Genomic DNA, 21261 nt, shown 5'->3' on the forward strand with positions numbered 1-21261 from the left:
CAAGACACAAAGACGAATAATTCTACAGTCCGACACGAATGACTGACCAACTTGGGTGACAATTCAAGGAGACTGTCGTTGTCTCACAAGGCAACAAGCTGCGGTGAATTCCAAATGGCAGTGTAGCTGCACCATTGTTTACACAGATCAATAAACAACGGGATGTGTGTCAATAAAACCGTGGCTCTTAGGCATGTGCTGCAGCTTTTACTCCAGGCACCAAGACAAGGCTGCTAGGTGTAGGTCCTTACCATCTTTGTCGATGGTGAAGGGCACATCAGGGGTGACGATCTCGTAGTTGCAGATTTGGCTAAACTGGAAAGAGCAGTCGGCGTCCACTGCCTCCACCTTCAAGATGCTGTCATACTTCTTTCCCTCGATGACGGTGGCTTTGTAGGACTTCTCCTTGAAAACTGGTGAATACTCATTGATGTCGTTCACCTGGATATGGACAGTGGCCCTGATAGAGACATGTTCAAGTTAGGACATTGTCAGCTGGGGATGTTCAAAGACATGCTTATTTAATAACATTTTAACCACAGCAAAATATTCTATTGTCACACTTGATGATGATGATGATGATGATGAGATGATATAAAAAATGTATGAACAGAATTGTTACAGTCATGACACAGCCCTTTGAATGGATAACTACAGTCACAGGAAAAAAAAGGACACTGTTGCCTTTGACTTCTGGTCCATTTCATGTTTACACTGACTGACAAACGGCAGCAACAGAGGAGTAAACAAGTCACATGAACTGACAGGTAACTCGCTCATTTGGCAGTCTTGATGACTATTATCCTGCATCATCAGTGCCACATGGACCCATCTGGAGAAATTGAATTCTGGGTGACTGAAAGCAAGACGAGCGGCGCTTCACTGCGTCTTACATGTTTATTTATCCTCTCTGGTGGTCACAAACTGCTCACAAAGAAATGATTATAGGCATTCTTAGTCCTCATTAGAGCTGCGACTAATTATCGATTAGTTGACCGATTATTTACTCAATTAATCATTTTGTCAAATATCTAATTTGGTGCAACCGAAGTCCGAAGACATTCAGTTTACTCTGATGTACCACAAAGAACAGCATCATATTCTCACATTTGAGAAGCTGGAAACAAATACAAATGTTTGGCATTTTTGATTAAAAAATGACTAAAACAGTTAATCCACGATCAAAACAGTTGACAATTAATTTTCTGTCAATCCACTAATTGAATAATTGACTCATGTCTGCAGCTCTAGACCTCATATGTCATAATTAATCACTAACAGGCAGAAGCAAGACAAAAAATAAGCCTCCGTTACTGTGATATTACGGGGAATAGTTACTGTGTGGTCACTACCTTTCATTCACTTTTTGATGGACAACTGTCAAAATACATTAAGTAGAACACAAGCTCATCACATCTCATCCTTTTCACTGATCATGGTACATTTCCGCACTCATGTCATGATGTGGATTCACGTTGGCATAGTTACCAAATGATCTTGGATAATTATATGGACATCACCCTCTTAACAATTCCCACAATAAACAGAAGGATTTAGAGTTTAGCTTTTGAATTCAAGGTAAAAGCACATATCTACCATCACACAGTCCTGTGGTTGGTCTTTGCTTTCACAAACAAACCAAAGCATCAATATATCATAAATTGAGAGGGCAGGTTTCCATTTTTTGTTAATCAACAATCGGTATTTATTTCATTATCATTTGCTGCGAGGTGAATAGAAGACCAGAACTGACTGCTGTTGAACTAAACAGAATCTGGTCAAGACAGAGGAAAACCCAGGGTTCGGTTTGGGGACACTTCTGGACTAGGCAGAGATTTTGACTCACTTGTGGGATTTCTTCATGTTGGCGCCATCAGGACCCTCTCCACAGTCGTAGGCTTGGATGGTGAAGGTGTGCTCCTTCTGCAGCTCGCAGTCCAGCTTGTCCTTGGCCCGGATGACCCCCTCGCCTGTGGACTTGTCCAGGACCACTGCCTCAAAGGGGACATTCTGCCCGTGGATCCTGAAGCCGCAAATCTCACCTGAACATGTCGAGAGCCAAAAGAGAGTTTGCTCAGATTAACTGACGACAGGTGCGAAATGGTATGGTTCAAATGAAAAATTATGTTAACAACGAAACCATAAATTCACGCAAAAAAAAGAAAAAGATCAGCCACAGGTTTTGGGTGCCAGGGAGTTGTAGATTGGGGTGGGTGGTGTCTGTGGAGGAAGCCCAAAAGCACTGTCATATGAGTGAGTACTTGGGAGGGGGAGTTGGGAGAGGGTGTGGGACATTTAGTATCATAGAAGACAGAGTGTCTTTTCCAAGCCACTTGAAAACATTGCATTCAGTCATGCAGGCAGAAACCGAAAAGATGTGGACAGGCATTTCACAGGAGTACTTAAAATATTAGAAATCAAAGTCATGAAACCAAGCCCAAAACGTAAGTACATAGAGAACAGTATTTGAAGAGAAGATCATTTATCTCTGTGATGAATAAAAATTACAGCCTATCTTATGATAGAAACAATAATAAACAGAAATAAAATTTAAATCACATTGTGAGAAGGTGATCCAGCACCAATTCATTCATCAAAACCCGAAAAAGTCTGTGAAAAATAAAAACCTCTCAGGCAACACCTCCAAAAATGTTACTTCTTAATTAAAGAAAGTCTTCCTGTGTAATTTTGCCTCTTGCCCAAAACTACTGCATAATGAATTTCAAATAAAAAGAAATAATAGAGAACGTAACCTCTACAATAACAGTATTCAAACAAAAAAAAGTACTGGATGAGAACTGGGGTTAGAAATATCAACTTGCTTGACATCCACATCAAATGACAACTGCAGCCATGCTAATGGTAGAGATTAGTGGTGGAGAATTAACTCAACAGATCCACTGAGGCAAAGATGCGACAACAGAAACTTTGTAGCAGAGAGAGTTTGCATTAGTTAACAATCTCAGCAGCTTTCAGTTGAAGACTTAAATGTCAGAAAAGTCCACAGGAGTCACTGTACCTGCACCACGAACATGGATGATGCCTTTGAGACGTTCACATTTTCAGAACTTTTCTATTCAACCTCTTTAAATACCAATTCGAGTATCAATTTTTGCTCCAATTTCCATGGGTGTTGTGAAGAGGTTGTGAAGTTATCTTATGTGTCCTTTTACTTTGTACTTTATTATCAAATGTGTCAGAAATTTGCTTTTCCTTCCATATTTTTTACTTGAAAGGAGTGGAGTGGACAAAATGGCAGCAAAGTGACTGAAAACTCCTGTTTTAAAGCAGCTTTCTGTTTCCTGGTGACAGCTGAAAAACTGTTAGGGTCTGCAAACTGCAATGGATGTCTCATGCACAGATATTTCTAAGTACAGTCAGCCCCACATCACACTTTTCATCCAGCTGTTGGAACTCCAAAAAATTCAGGGTGAGAAAAACATAAAGTCGAGAAAACCAAATGGGGAGATTACAGAGCATGGTGGGAGTTTCTGCGTAAAAGTGTGGATGCTGGGTTTTTTTTGCGTTAGTGGGTTAATAGTAACAACTAAGCACAAGGCAGAAGAAAGAGCCCAAGATCACCTTCTTCAGTGAGGGTCACCTCAAAACTCTCTACAAGGAAGGGAGAAAAGATAAATCCAGATCAGTTAAAAGAAAAGTTAGAATCTCAGAGAAAACACAGAGAGGACAGGAAGGAAACATACTCTTGCTAAAAGCTTACAAATTCACCATCAGCAAAGCTCATATTCAGTTTCTCATAAGCAAAAAGTCTTCTGCCAGTTGAAAGAAAGGAAGGATTAAAACATTTATTCAAAGCCGGTTGTGACGAGGTCTTTGCAGTTTTATTAATTGCTCAACAAATCCTTTTAGAAGAAACAACTAATGAAAAAGTGACAGAACATCAAATTACAACCAACAGAAATCACACATTTAATGTCAGCATGTTTTAGGAGATTCTGGAGAGCCTAGACTTCAACACTGCACATATATTTTCTGGAAAACTAGTTGACATATTTATTAATTCACTTTGATAAGAATTAAAAACACCTACTATGGGATAAGTAGAAATCTTGGCACTACAAATTAATAAAGTCCTTTTCTGCTTGGCTGTTTGTTTTAAAGCCCCGTCTGAGCCTCCAGTGGGTTGGACCTGGTCATTTTGTTTTCACCTACTAAACAATTAAGAAATACATTTCACATTAGGGACTGCTGTTCAGAGCCATTCATGCACGGGAAGTTATGGGCCTCCGTGTTCACCACAGCTCTAATGACCAACTCACACCAGGGCTTTAGGAATTCCTCAGCTTTTCATTTGTCACACGGGCTTCTCAGCTCGGGTCGGGGTCAGCCATCACGATGACTGTAATGTATTGATTTTACAGTCTTGACCTGCAGTGGTCATTTAACCGCTGGTACTTAATAAATACAGTGAATTATAATCTGAGAATATTACTTGTATATTCTGTGGCAACAAGGATATTTTCTGTGTCTAATGTTCCTACATGAATCAAATAACCCTGGTGGGGAAATGCTCCCTGCTTTGTGTTCCTCACTTGCTTTAGAGCACAGTCATCCATGAACACTGAGCTCATTTTCAAGTTTGCAAGGCCTTTTGGTTTCAGCTCCAATCGGCCTGACTGAACTCACCACACAGATATGCGCACACACACAGAAAGCCAGTCCCACAGTGCATCACTCTAACAAACATACAAACTCATACAGGGGCTCCTCATTCATGCTAAATATTCACCTTATCACACTGATCTGACTTGAGAGCCTGTGATTGGGCTTCTTTGGCCTGTGGGTCAGCTTTACAGTGAACCTTGTTTGTTGGCACAGATGGACCGGCTAGAAGGCGGCTGGCACGACAGAGCTGGTCACCCCTGCTGCCACGTGAAGCCAGATTGCTTGCTCTGTCTCTCTCTCTCTTGAGAGAGAGAGAGAGCTAGTTCACAGGGACACACAGTCCGCTCGCAAAGCCCTGCTCAGCTCATCAAAAAGGGAGCCCCAGCTGAAAGAAGTGGGAGCACCAAGCTCTGTATTCAACGCTAATTTACTGTGAAAGGAGGCAAACATCATGTGGAGAATGGGCATATTATTCAATTATCTGCCCCAGAGAAATTATGGGCCTCTTTCTGTAGACGTCCACCTTAAAAACTATGTGCTTCCAGGCCGATCAGCTCTTGAGAACAATCCCATTTCACACAACTTTGTGGAGAATATTACATTTGGCATCACCTCTGACAGGCATGTGGGTGTTAAAGCCTCACTTGCTAAATCAGGAGAAGTAATCTGAGATAAAAATGGCCATATCAAGTGGAGTGAGAGCGCGGAGTGTGAAGGGAGTAGCAGACAAAAGATCACACAACTCATGTGATGTGAAATGGTGGGAAATCATTTCCAGGGCTCTGGTGCTTTGAATCCTGGCCAAAGTCAATCCTGATGTGATTAAAACCCCCCAGAGCTAGTGCTGCCGTGGTACATAAAGCACACTAATTGTGCCTCTCCACTGGGACGGAAAAAAACAAAAACATGAAAGAGAATTTTGATCTGAATATCAAAAGGCCCAATCTGGAGGATATGGTGGCCAGCTGTATGACAGGCATGTCATAAAAATCCAATGTGCAGAATGCCATCGAGTCACATAACCCGTTACCAAAAGTGCATGTAATGATTATTCAACAATTCCCTCATTCACTACTGAGTCGGTGAACATTCGATTCGTATAGGTGCACATATAATCTCAAATATAACCTATATCACAGACAGACTCGACAGTTACAGATAATAAAACACCCAGAAGAGAAAAGGACCTTCATGTATTAACCATGACATGATGTGCTGTGACTAGATTTAGAGTTGTGCTTCCATGTTGAGTGAAGCTACTTTTGGTTTCATTTACAAGAATAATTAGTTCAGTTTATAAATAATTCCTTAGCAAACTGATTACATATCTTTTAAAAGTACACATCAATGTTTATGAAATTTACATTATTCATACATGAACAGTTTATCTGCATCCACTGCGTGTAACACAATCTCAAAGCTTTAATAGCACACAGTAATGAGTATGTTTTCTTTTATTTAGTGTAAAATGAGAGGAGAGTATTTACAGGTAACGTGAAGCTGAGGGAGTAAAGGAATAGCAGCAGCAGCAGCAGCATTAAACCTCCTCTCTCACCTGCGTAGCGTAGAGGAGCATCCTTGTCCAGTGCAATTAGAGGGGGGTCCAGAAGTACTTTGTCATCGTTTTCCGTTACAATCCCGTGGTACGTCGTCTCGATCCATGGTTTGTGCTTATTGACTGTAAGAAACAAAGAGAGGAAATGTCAGCGTCTGTAAAAAAAAAAAAAAAAAGAAGAAGAAGAAGAAAAGTCTGTACAAATAATTTCTGTCCTGAGGTGAGATGATGTCTTGATAGGCAACTTGTTTTTCTCTCACCGGCACTAATTAGCAATTTACATCTTTTTTTATGTGCTTTTAATAATCAGATTTCATCTGTGTTTTCTCAAACTACCAGTTTGGCTTTTATCTTCTCTCCCAATGCAGCTTAAGTAAATTTTTAATGAGGTTTTGGATGCTTCTAATATTATTTTTAGAAGCACCGCACATAATGAAGGGATAATGTATAACGTGCAGGGTCTCATAGGGAACTACATCAGCTGGTGTGACGTTTGGTGGGATGACAATCAGCTGCTACATCCTAAATACAATGAGCTGAAGTTCTATTGTTCGATTTATCCAAACTGAAGACAAATTCTTTCAAGATGATTTTCAATTATAGCACGTTCTACACCACCAATGTTCCAAGAGACAGACAGAACCACAATCCATATTGGTGAAAGAGTTTTGACAGGGGTATCAAAGGGATGATAAAGGCTCCGTCTATGACTTTCAGGCCGGTTTGTGGAGCAGTAGTCGGGCTTTTGTGTTCTAGTCGGGCCTGGGAAGCATCCCAGCTGCAGACAGGACTCTGTTGTAGCTTGCGGCTGCAGAAAAATCTGCAGTGAGTGACATATTTGGGCTGGCTTAGAAAACAGCATTGACGCAGGGGAGATGCAGCTCTCTTACAGCCAATATGTGCTCCCTCCAGAGCAGGGGGAGAGGATGGCATTCTGTGCTACTGATCTGCAAAGGTGATGCCAACTCTGGCTGACAGCGCACTGTGGGGGACGGAAACAGGGGGAGGTAAATGGACCAGGCACATCTACTGGAGACAAGCAAGTGCGTCCAAATCATATATCTAACTCTTCGGATGTATTTTGTAATGATTGTCTGAGTTCAGGCACAATATCAAGTTAATCCCGGCTGCAGACTGCAACCATTGCATAATTGCTTTACTCAAGAACCATTTACAAAGAGCTCCGCTGTTTTTACTCTTCAATCATAATGATCGAGTCAAACCTTTGAAATTCTGAAAGAAAAATAGGCAATATTTTACTTTTTGAAGCTACAAAAGGATATAGGAAATCCAGAGCTTGTTGAAAACATCTGTTCTGTTCAGACACGCTGCCTCTCTGCCCTCAACTAAACCCCACCGTCCTCATTCAGAGGGTCATATTCAATGCAAACAGTCTGATCAATCCAGTGTGGCAGTGTCATGCATTCAAGCTAATCCATGCTAACAATGAACTACTGCGGTAGCCTACACAACCAACGGCAAAGGAATCATCGACCACAGCACAATAGGCAAGTGGCCCAAACGTAATGTGGGTGTGGGGTTAATAATAATCTTAATAATGTATAAAGCATCATAATTTCCCAGTGGTTATATGGGAGCTTTCTTTTGGATTTGTGGAGTTATATTTCTTGATATAAACACAACATTTACTCTCTGACATTTAAGTTAAGCACACATGACAGATATATCAAGTTTCTTATGAGATATTATACTTCAAATAAAGAGCAATAAAGCGACAATTGATGTTGTTAAGTCTTGATTAATGTTGGCATTCTGTGTGAGTAAGTCAGACACAAATATAATATGATTATTAGGAAATAAGTTAAACAGCAATTACACACCTGATGAGCATATTCTCCTCTTAATCATACCACTGCAGTAAAGCGTTTTGAATAAAAGTTGTTGTTTATTATTATAAGGCACATTTTTTTCATCATTCTACCAAAAGCACTCATGAGCAAATCATATTTCCAACTTATTTTAGTAGAAACTTACAAGGAGCACTTGGATTTTATCTCTGTCCGACTTTAGTTAATCAGTAAAGACAAACAGGCAGTTTCTCAAATAATTATTTAATGTGGCAAACTCTTCCTCTGTTGTCTGAAATAGAAACTGTGGTTAAAATTAAATACGGCAGTTTCTGGGACATTTTTAGCTCTTTGGCTCTGATGACAAATCCAACAACTTGTACAAAGGTATGTGAATGGAAAGGCTCAATATTCCCAGCTTCATTACTATTAGAAGCACATCCTCCAGCCCACGTTTATCCAATAACTGGCACACAATGACACATTCTCAGCACAACATTCATCTCAACAAGCAACATTATTTAAATAGACAGTGGATTAATTACTGTGTCTCTGTTGCAAAATGCGGGTGCCATTCAAGCATTTGCAGAGGCTGCCAAACAAAAGTGTTGTTGGCACCTGTGCTGTGCACTCTTAATACTTCCACAACTGAATATATGGCCTGCAATTTGGTGCAATTTAATGTCTGACAATGAAAGTGATGTACTCATCCTTTAACACCTAAATGTTACAAAGACTTTTATTAGTCATTTCTCATCAGCTGACCCAAAAAGCTCCTTAAGTTACACAATACATCCAGAATGAATGGCAGTAAAACATCTGTCTTTACAGTTAAATCCAAATTACAATATGTTTTGCATTGTGGAATTAAATCCACAGCTGTGTCATGCTGCCTCAACATCACACCTTCATCATCTGACCAATAGGAAGACGCCTGATGTTCAATGACATAGTCTGTGCTACAATTATATTATGTGCTTCAAAGAGTAACCAGATAAAAAGGAAAACCTACAAAAGCATAAATACATGATGAGGATGTTTTCAGACGACTTTAAAATGTCAGTCTGCCAAATCCAATTTCAGCGAAGCAAATGACTTGCGTGGTGTGTCTTTACATAATTTAGTGTAATTCTCAGTGATTACACGATCAATGAAAATTAATTACAAGCTACTTGCACAGGATTGGTATATTGTGGGCACCACAATAAATGAACATTACCCACCAAACTAATTCTTTCCAGTGAGAAAAGTTCTTACAGAAAAATTGTCACGATGCACAAAGTAAATCATAGCCTTATGGCTTAATAAACCACATTAAGTGCATTGTCTGCAGTACTAAATGATGGGATTACTTTACAAAAACACTGTTCAATTGCTCATTTATAAATATCTCATCAGAAAATCACATGGCAGCAACTCAATGCATCAAGGCATGTAGACATGGTCAAGAAGATATGCTGAAGTCAAACCAAACAGAAGAAAGATTATTTACATGACTTTTGAATGTGGCATGGTTGTTGGTGCCAGACAGGCTGATCTGAGCATTTCAGAAACTGACGATCTACTGGGATTTTCACCCACAGAGAGTGGTCTGAAAAAAAGAAAATATCCATTGAGCTGCAGTTCTCTAGGTGAAAATTCCTTGTTGGTGGCAGACGTCAGAGGAGAATGGCCAGACTGGTTCGAGCTGATAGAAAGGCAAGAACCGGAAACTGATGCTACAGTGGGCACAGGCGCACAGAAATTGAACAATAGCAGATTGGGAAAAACGTTGCCTGGTCTGATACCCGAGTATTATTGCTGACCATGTCCATCTGTTTATGACTACTTCCAACAAGATCACAAAGCTCAAATCATCTCAAACTGGTTTCTTGAACATGACAATGAGTTCACTGTATTCAAATGGCCTCCTCAGTCAATCCAATACAGCACCTTTGGGATGTGGTGGAACAGGAGCAGCCGACATGCTATCAATCAGAAATACTTTATTTATATATGTCAATATGAACCAAAATCTCTGAAGAATGTTTCCAGCACCTTGTATATGCAACTAAGAATTAAGGCAGTTCTGAAAGCAAAAAGGGGTCCAACCCAGTGCTAGCAAAGTGTACCTGAATGTACATTTGCTTGTCTTAGCAGGGAACAGATACGTTCTCACTACATTTAGCACATTAAGTATTTTTGGGGCCTTTTTAATGCCTGTAATAAAGATTCGACAGAAGAGATATGAAAGGAAATGAGGGGAGAGAGAAACCACATTTGTCAAAAAAAAAAGGTCTGTTATTATCATATTTTAGCAATGATAAAATGACAGCATGATATAGTATATGCAACTCTAGTTGTGTAAAAATCATTCAGAATTACTAAAGACAAAAAAGTTATTAATTAAAAGTTATTACAATGACACAAAAGGTTCTATTTTAAGAGGGGGCTTTGCCAAAATAAAGACATTTTCACTAAATTTTAAATATTTCCTATCATTTTACGTCTCTGGTTAAATGTTGTTCTACATAAGCAGTGCTTAGTAAGAACGAGTTGCTGGGTTTCCCAGTAATTTGGAAATGATCAAGCCCAATAAATCGTCTAAGCCGAGCATCTCGTGGCCTGAAGTGAAGTGGATGTCTTTAGACAGATTGCCAGGCCAGACTACTACAATAATCTGCTTTAACTTCCACAGAGTCAAAGTAACTGTTAGCCAGGTCACATGTGGGCCTCACATTTGTCCATGTCCGCACCGGCACTAAATGGTACAACATCAGTCATCTATATTCTCAAAGCTCCTGCAAATTTATGCAAAACATTTCGGCCTAATCCTGACCAGTACCAACCTCTGCCCTTCCCGTCTGGTCTAGTTCCCTACATCTAAAAAGCATTATGCCCATTTGTATAACATGTACTGTATCTCCACCTTGACTGATGAGCAAGCCTTAAAAAGTAATGTGAAAAAGAGTTTTACATTAGAAAGTGCATTTCATCCACTGTAATCAAACACACACAGGTAAAGTAAATGTGCTATTTTGGAATAACTCTGCCACAGCCAATCAACTTTGTCAAGCAAAGTCTGACAGAACACACCAATTCCCAGCAATGATCTGAGATGGGCAGCACAGACCAATTCAAATAAGAGATGATGCAGATATACTCAGGGATAGGTTTTGTAGGTATGAGGACAAAAGCCAACTGCACACCTGCTGTGCATCACTGTTAAAATCAAACCCCCTTTACTCACACCCCCCATGAAATTATATCTAAAGTACGATTTTATTCAAACCGTGAAATTCTCACATACATTGTGTGAAATTGCCAACAAGGCCCTTTTGACAAGATAGCTTCATCACCCCCCTGCAAGCCTGCAGTGAACGGGAGGAACATTTGTTGTGCTGTGACTTGCTCGGCAAAGAACATTTGACACAGAGCAACAAAGACATGATGATTTGCACAAATACACACACCATTATTCTTGGAAACGGGGTGATTTACTAGATACTATATACTACCTTTAAGACAAGGCTTCTAGGATAATAAAGTAGGGACTGTCTGTATTTAAGGGAGGGACTAGTTTTTTCAGAGGGGGAGGCTCTAGGATTTAGGATGAAATGAGATTAGGAAAGGGGCTTTGAAATGTTTGAGGCAGTCTTAGAGGAGCTGCTGCTGCAGCACTGAGGGTGTGTAGCATGGAAGACTGCAATTTTCTTAATTGAACTTAATTAGGAAATCAATTCATCTAATGCAATGCACACTCACTGCTGGCCCAATTACAATCTGCAGACTCTACAGTCCTTCACTCACATAAAAAAAGATAATTTTATCTTTATATTTTACAGTAAACTGATCAACATTAAACTCATCCCTCTGACATACTGCAGAAGTGTTTGTGTGTTGTTTGCACTGTAAATTAACATGTCTTAATAATTATGTAGTAAAATATTTATAGTTAATTTTATATTTATTTATTTTTAGATTTATATTTGTCTGACCAAAATTCCAAAACTCAAAGATATTCAATTATATGAGAAAAGTAGCAAATCCTAAAATTCAAGACAAATGGGATGGGTGGCATTCTTTCTCGATTGATGACATCAACAATTAATTAATTTATCAAATTGATTGCGTATTTATTTTCTGTTCAACTAATTGATTAATTGTTTCAGCTTTAATCCCATGAAGAATGCCAAAAGAGAGAGTAGTCCTGAATCCTAAAGGAGGTCACAACAATAAGGAGACAAAATGTTTAACCGTGATGGGAGCACAATCATTCTGTGAGAATCTGTCTCCATTATATATCTGTATATTGAATATAACTGCTGAAGAGAACAAAAGACAATGCTGTGGCACTTCTCTGGGGTAATTGTCTTTTCCTGCTAAACTGAAGACTGAAAAAGTAAAAAATAACAGTGACCCACCAATCTATTTCTAGCAAAGAGAAACCACTGGTCTCAACATAAATATTAGATGGAGGTTAGGATATAAATACACAGATATAATGGGCTGATATTTGCCTCTTGCTTAATAATAAATCTCAGCCAGGCAGTGTCATGCCATGCCAACATAGCATGAACCACAAAATAAATTTCTATTTACCTATCTCAAACATCTAACAGAAAATGAACCCTACTATAAACTGTATCTGGCAGACACAGGCAAAATAAAATAATTTTAGAAATACATGATGTGTCAGAAGCTGGGGACAAACACACATATCAAGCCACTACTACACGTGCACAGATGGCAGGTTACTGGACCCACATACAGCACAGCAACACAGTACCTGGTATGCAATCCTGTTACACAGCAAATAAAGCCAATGACATTTAATCCTATAATGGGATGCGTCCATTTCATTCACTGACAAGGTCAAGCGAGACATCAAACAAAGCAACTAAGGCTGCCAAAAACAAATCACCTCCAAGTTCGTGTGTCTAACGATGAGCATGATACAATGAACTGAGTAAAGATGTCCACACAACAACACTGCACAACACCTGGAACCCTCTTTTAAGATGTCCAAATTATAAACAGAGGGAGAACTCAGGGGAACAAGAACGTTTTGGAGAGAGAGAAAGAGTTGAAACACGGCTGTTCTGACACAGGTGGACAGGGATACAAGGAGTACTTGGTGTGACTGTGTGCCAAGCTGTGCTGTGCCGAGCCAAGCCACCTGGAGACCAGAGACCATGCAGGCTTTGTCATGTCGAGAAATGGGCAATGTTGATTAAACTGTCATTTTGGAGGATGTAGATTGGGGCCTACCTACGTTGATATAAATGGGGTGGACAAAACGCCTGTCAGTATAACACAATACAATTTAGCTAGGTGTACCTAATATTACTGGCAAGTGAGTGCATGTGCATTTATTTTTTGCTGGGTTTTGTTTGGCTAGTAGTCTTTGTATACTGTATCTTAACAGCTATGGTTTAAATTAAGTATGAAATAAAGTCATGCAGGCTTTGTAGTATCAGTATCCGATACAACAGCCAGGATCATTATTGCCGCAATAACATTGTAGTACTAATGGTGAGACCACTTCGATCAATCACAGACACTTGCCTTTGAACTTTAAGGTGGTAGACAAAGCAAGAAGACGAGTAGACTACCAAGTCCCCTTTGATATAAAACCATTTGTTGTCCAGTATAATAAACTTTTGTGCTTTTCTTGCAATTGATTTACCCACAGGACAATAAATGGTGTCATATAGTGTAGGCTTAATAGGTCTCACCTCTCTTTGCATAGAAACACTGTGTTTTTCTGTGGATTTTCTCTCTTAATGGGAAAAACAACCTGTCAACAACATCAACAATATAAAACTCCAAACTTTCAGGATTAACACATTTTCTGTGGAAGCACATATTAAACAGTGTCATGCCATCAGTGACTTCTTTCATGACCCCCAATGAACGGGGTAACATACTGACCATTCACATGGGAACAAAGACAAAGGCCCTTTATGGTCGCCTAGCTCTTTTATTGAAGCCTAACCTTTACAGTTTGACCTATTAACCGTGATGAAATACTTCCTGCGAGACTGTTAGGGCCATAATAGGTCCTGCTAATCCTGAGATTCAACAGGACGCCTGTGCACGCTCACTCTCCCTCCATGCCACCGCTGTGATGTATCTTCTTCATGGAGGGGGAATAAAATCATTCTGCCAAAGCTTTGCACTTGTCCAGCTACAGTATAACTCTCCACTACTGCCACAGACTAAACGAAAAATACGATGATACCAGACTGTTCGCAGGCTACTGGTCACACCCTGGGAGAACCAGAGAAATACACCACAGCTGCCCAGATTGCAGCAGCATCACTGCAGCAGATGATCAGTCTGTAATTATCATATGATCTGCCTGATAATGCCTGGGAACCTCTGAGGGCGTGTTGTGTAATGATGATGGTGCAGCCAGGTGTCAGGCATGTGACGCGTTGTGGAGCTCTGCTTTATCGATTCAGCTCATATTTGTCCAACAACCTGCAAGCCTTCGTCTTCTTTGATTATGTGCAAATGTAAAGCTCTATTACACCCCACTGTAAGGCAGGTCAACCACTAAGCAACGCTAATAATTCAAGTATCTATTTGCAACCATTTTATTACCTGGTGACTTACATGGTTATGTCCAGAGAGATCTGAGATTACATTACAGTACGTACTTAAAAACCTACAAACTACTAAACTATCATACTGACTGCAAACAGTGTAAATAAATGTACATGTTTTAAATCCTATACTGAGCAGCTGGTGGATGTGTTTAACTTTGATTAAAAATACAGAATAACCAGTCTACACTCTGGTGTAACTGTTTTATTACCCGTGAATAAATTAAAACTAGTAGCAAAACCTGCCAATCACCGGCACCGTAAGTGTCAGCATGGTCTACAAGCGGAGCGTGCGGCTGTCTTATTATTGTTTCAGACTAAATAAAGCCTCTCTGTTGCCAGGTTGTAATTCATATTTGTCCCATTAGCTGCAGCAGTACACTGAGGAGAGGAGAAGGGAGTGTCTGTGCTCAGACCTTGAGGTGTTTCCAGGGAGACGGCAAAACATTTTGGAAAATTTAAATTGTGAAAACAAAAATATAGAAGAATATGCAAAATGCACCACTTGTATCAACGACCTCAGAATATGCCTGCCAGAAGCAGGGCTTTCCTGGTAGACAGGAGTTCTTTCAACAACAACCACAGGGCCCCTTCATGGTAGTTTGGAAGGCAGCTTCAGGCCTCCTTGATGTCAGTCAGAAATATCCAACAGAGACTAACAGAAATTGCAACCAAATAGGTGAAGGTATAGGATGCATGCAAATCTGAGTCAAGCATTGACTTCAATGATGCTGGTGAGTGGCTCTCTTAATTCCATGGACCAGGAATATAATCAATGGACAATCTGCTCACGGTCTGAAACAGTGGGCACACTTCTCTGTTTGTCTTGCCTTACAAGCTCCTCGGCTTGTTGACGCAAGCCATCTCCATCACAGACTGGGGACTGTTCTGGGAAGCCTTGAAGACCCTTGAAGGAAACCCAGACCTCAGGGGCCCACACTCCCCAAACACCCTGCTCACACAGGACAGCCTCTCAGTTCTCCCTGCCAGGCAACAACATTTGTTTGTCCTCTACGCAGCCTCAACTGCCCAGCAGAGTGAACACACCCTTGACGGCCGCGGCGTTCCTCTGAAGGGGGGGTTGGGAGCCGCGGAGCCTTGAATGCAACTCAATCACCTCTCTGTGTGAACGGCACAAAAGAGCCAGTGAGAGCGAAGAAGTGAGAGTGAGACAGCAAGAGCTCTGCACAGGCACTCGGGTGTAGCTGACCTGCGGCAGGTAATGTGCTCTCAGGTTACCTGTTTCCCATGGAGCCTGAACCTTAATGTGGACACGCCCGAATGTGAGTAGCTCTGCAGTGCCAATTTTTCTCCTGGAAGCAATGGGACTCAGGGGAGGAGGTAACACAGCCAGACTAGCTGCAGAAATGGTTTGAGAACCTGTCTGCACTGGGTTTTATTACACTCTCGTAATAAAAACAACACAATGCGCTGTGCACCTTTGGCTATTACTTTCAGATTTAAGGCACTCAATTTCAATATTGACATTTTAATGAAGTGGATTTGGATGGTTTATTGCGATATTATCTTCACAAGGTGATGCTTCTGTAAAATCACGTGACGGACAAAACTTATTTGAGCAGATTTTTAACTAATACATTTCATTATACAATATTAGGTTAAATCAATTAATCAAAATCTTGGATATTTTGAATTTCTGAATATTACTTTTTGCTCTGCAGTTCCAATGTATAACATCAAGACAAAGGGCTCACATGAATGTAAACTCCTTTCTTGGTGGTCAACAGAACTTCCCAGTCATCTGGCACAACTTAATATTCACAACTGAATGACCCATTCTTGACGGTTCACTGACTCCATTCACCCCACGAAGGCACCGATGAGAGGAAAGTCACCACCGACCCAAATTGAGTCCAGTATTCTCATGGCCTATCTTTCCAGCACTATGTGCCAAATTACCACATACAAATGCTTCAACAATTTTGCACTTTCTGGGGATTATCTCATACACACATTCTTGGGGGGTTTGAGTAACAGTGACCGCATTGTGACGTGCTTAGCCAAGATCCCGACCCTGAGGTCTGGGCCTAAAAGCCCTTTGTTCCTCTGAGAAATCTCTGAATAAATACTGAAAAAATGTAAGCATCAACTTGTAGGAACGGGGCTTCTGTGTAGGGCAAGTAAACTGTTATTCAGGGCAAGACAGTGTAAATGTTTGCTAATGGTTGTTATACTACTCCACGGAGGCAGTAATCAATTTTAAATCCCACTTTAATAACAATGCTGATGTTCCTTCATTACCTCAGTCCTGATGGTCTGTTTGTCAGCAGGATATCTCAACAAACACATTACAGATTTCAATGAAGTTTGGTGTAAACCTAGGCCTTGACCCAAAGAGCAAGCATTCTGTTTTCCTATAATATATCTGCCAATATATCTTGTGGGTATGGCAGTCAAATATGCCATAACGGATTACCATAATGTTGACAAACGGCAATACAATTTTGCTGACATGTGCACATAACAACTCTAAACATTCCTGAAAACGTATGACATTTGCATACACATGGTACAACACTATAAAGATAAATGGTCACATCTCAGGGACCATGAGTTGGCTCACTGGAGAATTTGCTCCTCGTACAAAGCCCTAATATTCCTGGGCAGACTTGAGGTATTCTCTAAAAATCATGGCTGCCATCAGCCAATCAGAATTAAAATAGCAGATTTTTAGGATTATGTAGTTTGAACACGGGTATGTTGTTCAGTGACGGATGATGTTAAATCCATGAATCTTGTAGTGACAGGACACAATGGGATACATGGAGCAGATCACTAAACATCAAATGAAATCGGTCCTATCAATCAAAACCACAGAGAGTGACACTGACAGCAGCTGATTTTCTTTTTTGTTTAACCAGCCGATAAAGCCCTGTCATGTTCAAAGTGAAACATCCGAGACTGAACTGATTCACCTCTTTCCCAATGTCATCACATTTTTGGTATTTAATTGTGTTATTTCTGAGGAAAAACCAGTCTGCAAACTGACGCTGAATGATGGCACTCAACAGTGTTACCAGAGCTGCATGGGAGAGGCGAACAATGCAGTCATTGTCAGCTGTGTGCATCCACATAGTTTCTGTTTGCCATAACATAGCAAGATGGCACATGTCACACAGATTTTTGGTAGCTTAAAGGTTTAAAATTGGGAACCTGAGTGTCTACAACAAACAGAACATGTGAGCATGTTTATTTCCCCAGGGTCAACCAGGACACTGATGGTGGCCATTCTACATTTGGTTTCTTGGATCCTCTAATCAATAGACCTATTTGGGAGGAGAGAGTTTCATAAGCCAGGCAAAAGGTTTAAACCAATTTTAAAGTGAAGTGGCTGACGGTCACATGTAAGGGTGGAAAAGCCTGTGAATAAGCATTAAGACTACAGCTGAAATTATTAGTCAAGTGGTAAATTAGTTTGAAAAATAAATTGATGGCTATTGTGAAAATACATCAGCATTTCAATATTTTTTCAAGTAAAAACACAAAAGACGCTGTAGAGCAAGTGGTCAGGGAGGAACATCAGAGGTGTGCCACATGACCAATAAACTATATTTGAAAAAAGAAAAATATTGACCCGATACATTACTCTAACCGTAACTGCCATGCAATTTTCAGTGGATCAATGGTAGGCTCCTCCAATGAATGTAAGACGAGGAAGACTTGCACCCAACCTGTAATGTGTACTTCTTTACAGCCATGTGAGGAGAGCACATCTGTTAACTCAGCGCCACACAAAGCAGGGCATCCAATTTGTTCGACTAGAATTATTTAATTCGATGACGAATGAGCCAAGGAACTTCCCAGCAGCCAGCTTTATCCTTTGTCTGGCTGTGTGTGCACAGAGGAAGCTCATGCATCTCAGCAGACCTAATGTTTGACTCTAGAACATGGAGACACCCAGCAGCTGCTCATGGTAACAGAAAATGAAACAGACAGCATGGGTGAAGACCTTGAAAACAAATGACAAAAACCATGATGCACAAGAAGGTGAGAAGGCTATTCAAAAACATTTAACAGTAGTGGACAACACCAAAGAGTTAAAAGCCTAAAATGCTTTGAAGGTTCAACAGGCCTGCCACAGACCATCTGAGTTTGCACCAGTTTTACACACACTGACATTTCCTTGCTGGCAGTGTGATGAATCATAGAGTCTAGGTAAGAATTTTGATGTGTATAAAAAACATATTTTTTCAACAGATCCTTCAAGGTTTGTTGTAGCCATGTCATCAGTGATAAATGTTTGTGTAGGCGGATAGCTGAGGACCACAACAATCCCTTGCCAATGCTGGTAAATTCACCTGAATGTGTTGAAGCTCTATCTCACTCTGTTTCTGTAGTGGTAACACCAAATCATCTGCACACATCTAAACTAGAGGATTTGGTAACAAGGGGTATTGGCTTCCTCGTCCTCTGCAAGGTGGCCAGTGATAAAAAAAGAAAGAATCAACTACATCCATGAAAACACAAAGCCGGACTGCAGGTGACAAGAGGCGGTGCACAAAATGCACAAATAAGCGAGTGACCTTTGGTTAGGAAAAGATAAGCCCTCACCAAGATGGTGATTTCACAGGTCTCCTTTGCTGATAAGGGCAGGAAAGCCAGCAGGTGCACTTACACAAACACACACTTGGCGACATAAAACATAAAAAAAAAAAAGCCAGATTCACACACTCTCCAGGACTAACTGCTACAGGCCTTTTCCTTTTGATTGATGAAAAAAGAAATTAAGTTAGTGCTATACAAATGGTTGCCTCCCGCTGCTGTGCATTCTCAGCTGCTTGACATGGCAACGAGGAAAAATATGGCTCGAGTAAGAAGTACAGACTTTTATGGGCTTCTGTATCCTTTTCATGGCCTTTATTTTGATCATAGAGCATAAAACGGGTGTAGCATTAAAAGAAAACAACACACACTGGCCTCCAGCGCTGGTGACTGCCCGGGCATGCTGATATGGCCAGTGACTAATACGCACCTGCCTTTACACACCCTGAAAGAGGAAGCTCACACTGGGGAGTCAGTGGATTCAGTTTAACGTTAATACACAGCCTATAAATTCATGCAACGAGGGTGTTTCATGTCTGAGCAGGGAGCTGCTGTGAGGAGGGGGGTGGACCGCCCTGCAGCAAATAAAGGCATGTCTCTCCTCAGCGTGTGACGGTGTCCATAGGTGACATTGCAAATGAAGAGCGCTGTTGCACTTTCAGTTCATATACAGCCTCTGGTCACAAGCGGGCCCAACTCCTACTCCGGGGCATTTTACGTAAACCTGCCATCGCAGCACATACATTTTTAAATCCACTGACAAAACAGGGGCTGGTGAAGAGGATCTGCAATGCGTAGCCAGTCAGGCTCCATCCTGGAGCGACCAAAACGTTGCCAAACGAAGCATTAAGCCCACTAATGGCAGAATAAACCTGTGTGGTTTAATAACACTGAATCTTAAAAAAGGGGGGTTAAGAGACGTATCATCACTCGCCTTAATTCAGATATGCTCAAATATCTTTAAAAACGAGGTGAGTACAGGGAGTACCAGACGTGTGGGAGTTAAGAAAAAATCTTACAAACTCTGCAAAGGGTGAGATACAAAAAATCTTAAATCAGACTGTTGGGAAGCGACTAGAAGAGACCAGGACCCAAAATAGACTGAATGCAGATGACAGAAGGGGGTCGTTTCGTGGCCTTGATATTATCTCCAAAGTAGCCTACTTTGAGCATCTACGCTTTAAGATATAATATTACACACAGATGATAAATGTAGTTAGGATATAATGTGTAATTTGTGGGTTGTTTTGGGTTAAAATAGACACAGTATCGCGGGGTGCACTTGCTGCCCGGCGGGATACTTCGCGACATCCATCCGCTGCTGCGGCTCCGGAGCTGACCATCCCTGAACAGGTTATTGAACACGCATCTCTCTGCACCGCACAGCCTAGCTAACGTTTTCTGTTGTAACCTTCAACGTCTGGAAGCAACCAGAAAGCCCAGGAGAAACTAACTTTCAGCCCCACCGCTTCCAAACCGCAGAGAAACCTGTCCGACACTTACAGGCACACAAACACAACGGGATATAAATCCCAGCTTAGTTACCTTTAGCTGCCTCCACCGCACATAATAGTCCGAGGACCAGTCCGACAGCGGATGCAAATTGTTTATTCCCTCGGAACCGCATCCCGACTTCGAGTTCAACGGCGGCGAAGTAAAAGACAACTTTCTTCTTCCCTTGTCAGTCAGGCGGAATGTTTCTCTAACAAGAAAAATAAAATCCAGGAGATGAGTGTCGGTTACCACGGTAGCTCTAAGATGGCCGTCGTCGCCACCGCCGCTCTGCTATCCTCTTCAATCACCGCTTCTCTCGCAGTTTTGCAGCTTGCTGCGTTCAGGGACTGTCGGACATTTGTAGACACGTTCCGGGCGCACTGAATCCCACACACTCTCTTTTCGTTATGCGTTCCTGCGTCCTCCATGACATGGTTTTATGTAATATCTGACCACCGAATCACAATATATAGCACAAAAGAAGGCGAGTGTGGAAGTTTACTAAGCTAGCAACTGGAATTTATCAGATGTGGATTTGACCTGCAAAAACCTTAATGAAATAAGAGATTTGCCCGGTCTTTGATTGTAAGTCAGAACTCGAGACGTCCTATTTTAAACCAACAAA

General features: G+C 41.0%; 1 protein-coding gene across 2 annotated transcripts in view; it reads right to left on the bottom strand.

The window, feature by feature from the left end:
* Positions 1 to 20769, bottom strand: part of clstn1 (calsyntenin 1) — a 33817-nt gene extending 13048 nt beyond the window's left edge. The window contains exons 1-5 of one of the 2 annotated variants that reach the window (XM_070910234.1): positions 20688 to 20769; positions 6182 to 6304; positions 3583 to 3612; positions 1847 to 2042; positions 252 to 460 (exon numbers count right to left, since the gene is read on the bottom strand). In XM_070910234.1, the coding sequence (XP_070766335.1) occupies positions 252 to 460; positions 1847 to 2042; positions 3583 to 3612; positions 6182 to 6304; positions 20688 to 20769 (640 nt within the window). The remainder of the gene's footprint in view (positions 1 to 251; positions 461 to 1846; positions 2043 to 3582; positions 3613 to 6181; positions 6305 to 20687) is intronic. The other variant, XM_070910236.1, reaches the window with a different exon arrangement.
* Positions 20770 to 21261: the final 492 nt, after the last annotated feature.

This window comes from Enoplosus armatus, chromosome 8 (assembly GCF_043641665.1).
Source record: "Enoplosus armatus isolate fEnoArm2 chromosome 8, fEnoArm2.hap1, whole genome shotgun sequence".
Lineage (NCBI taxonomy): Eukaryota > Metazoa > Chordata > Actinopteri > Centrarchiformes > Enoplosidae > Enoplosus > Enoplosus armatus.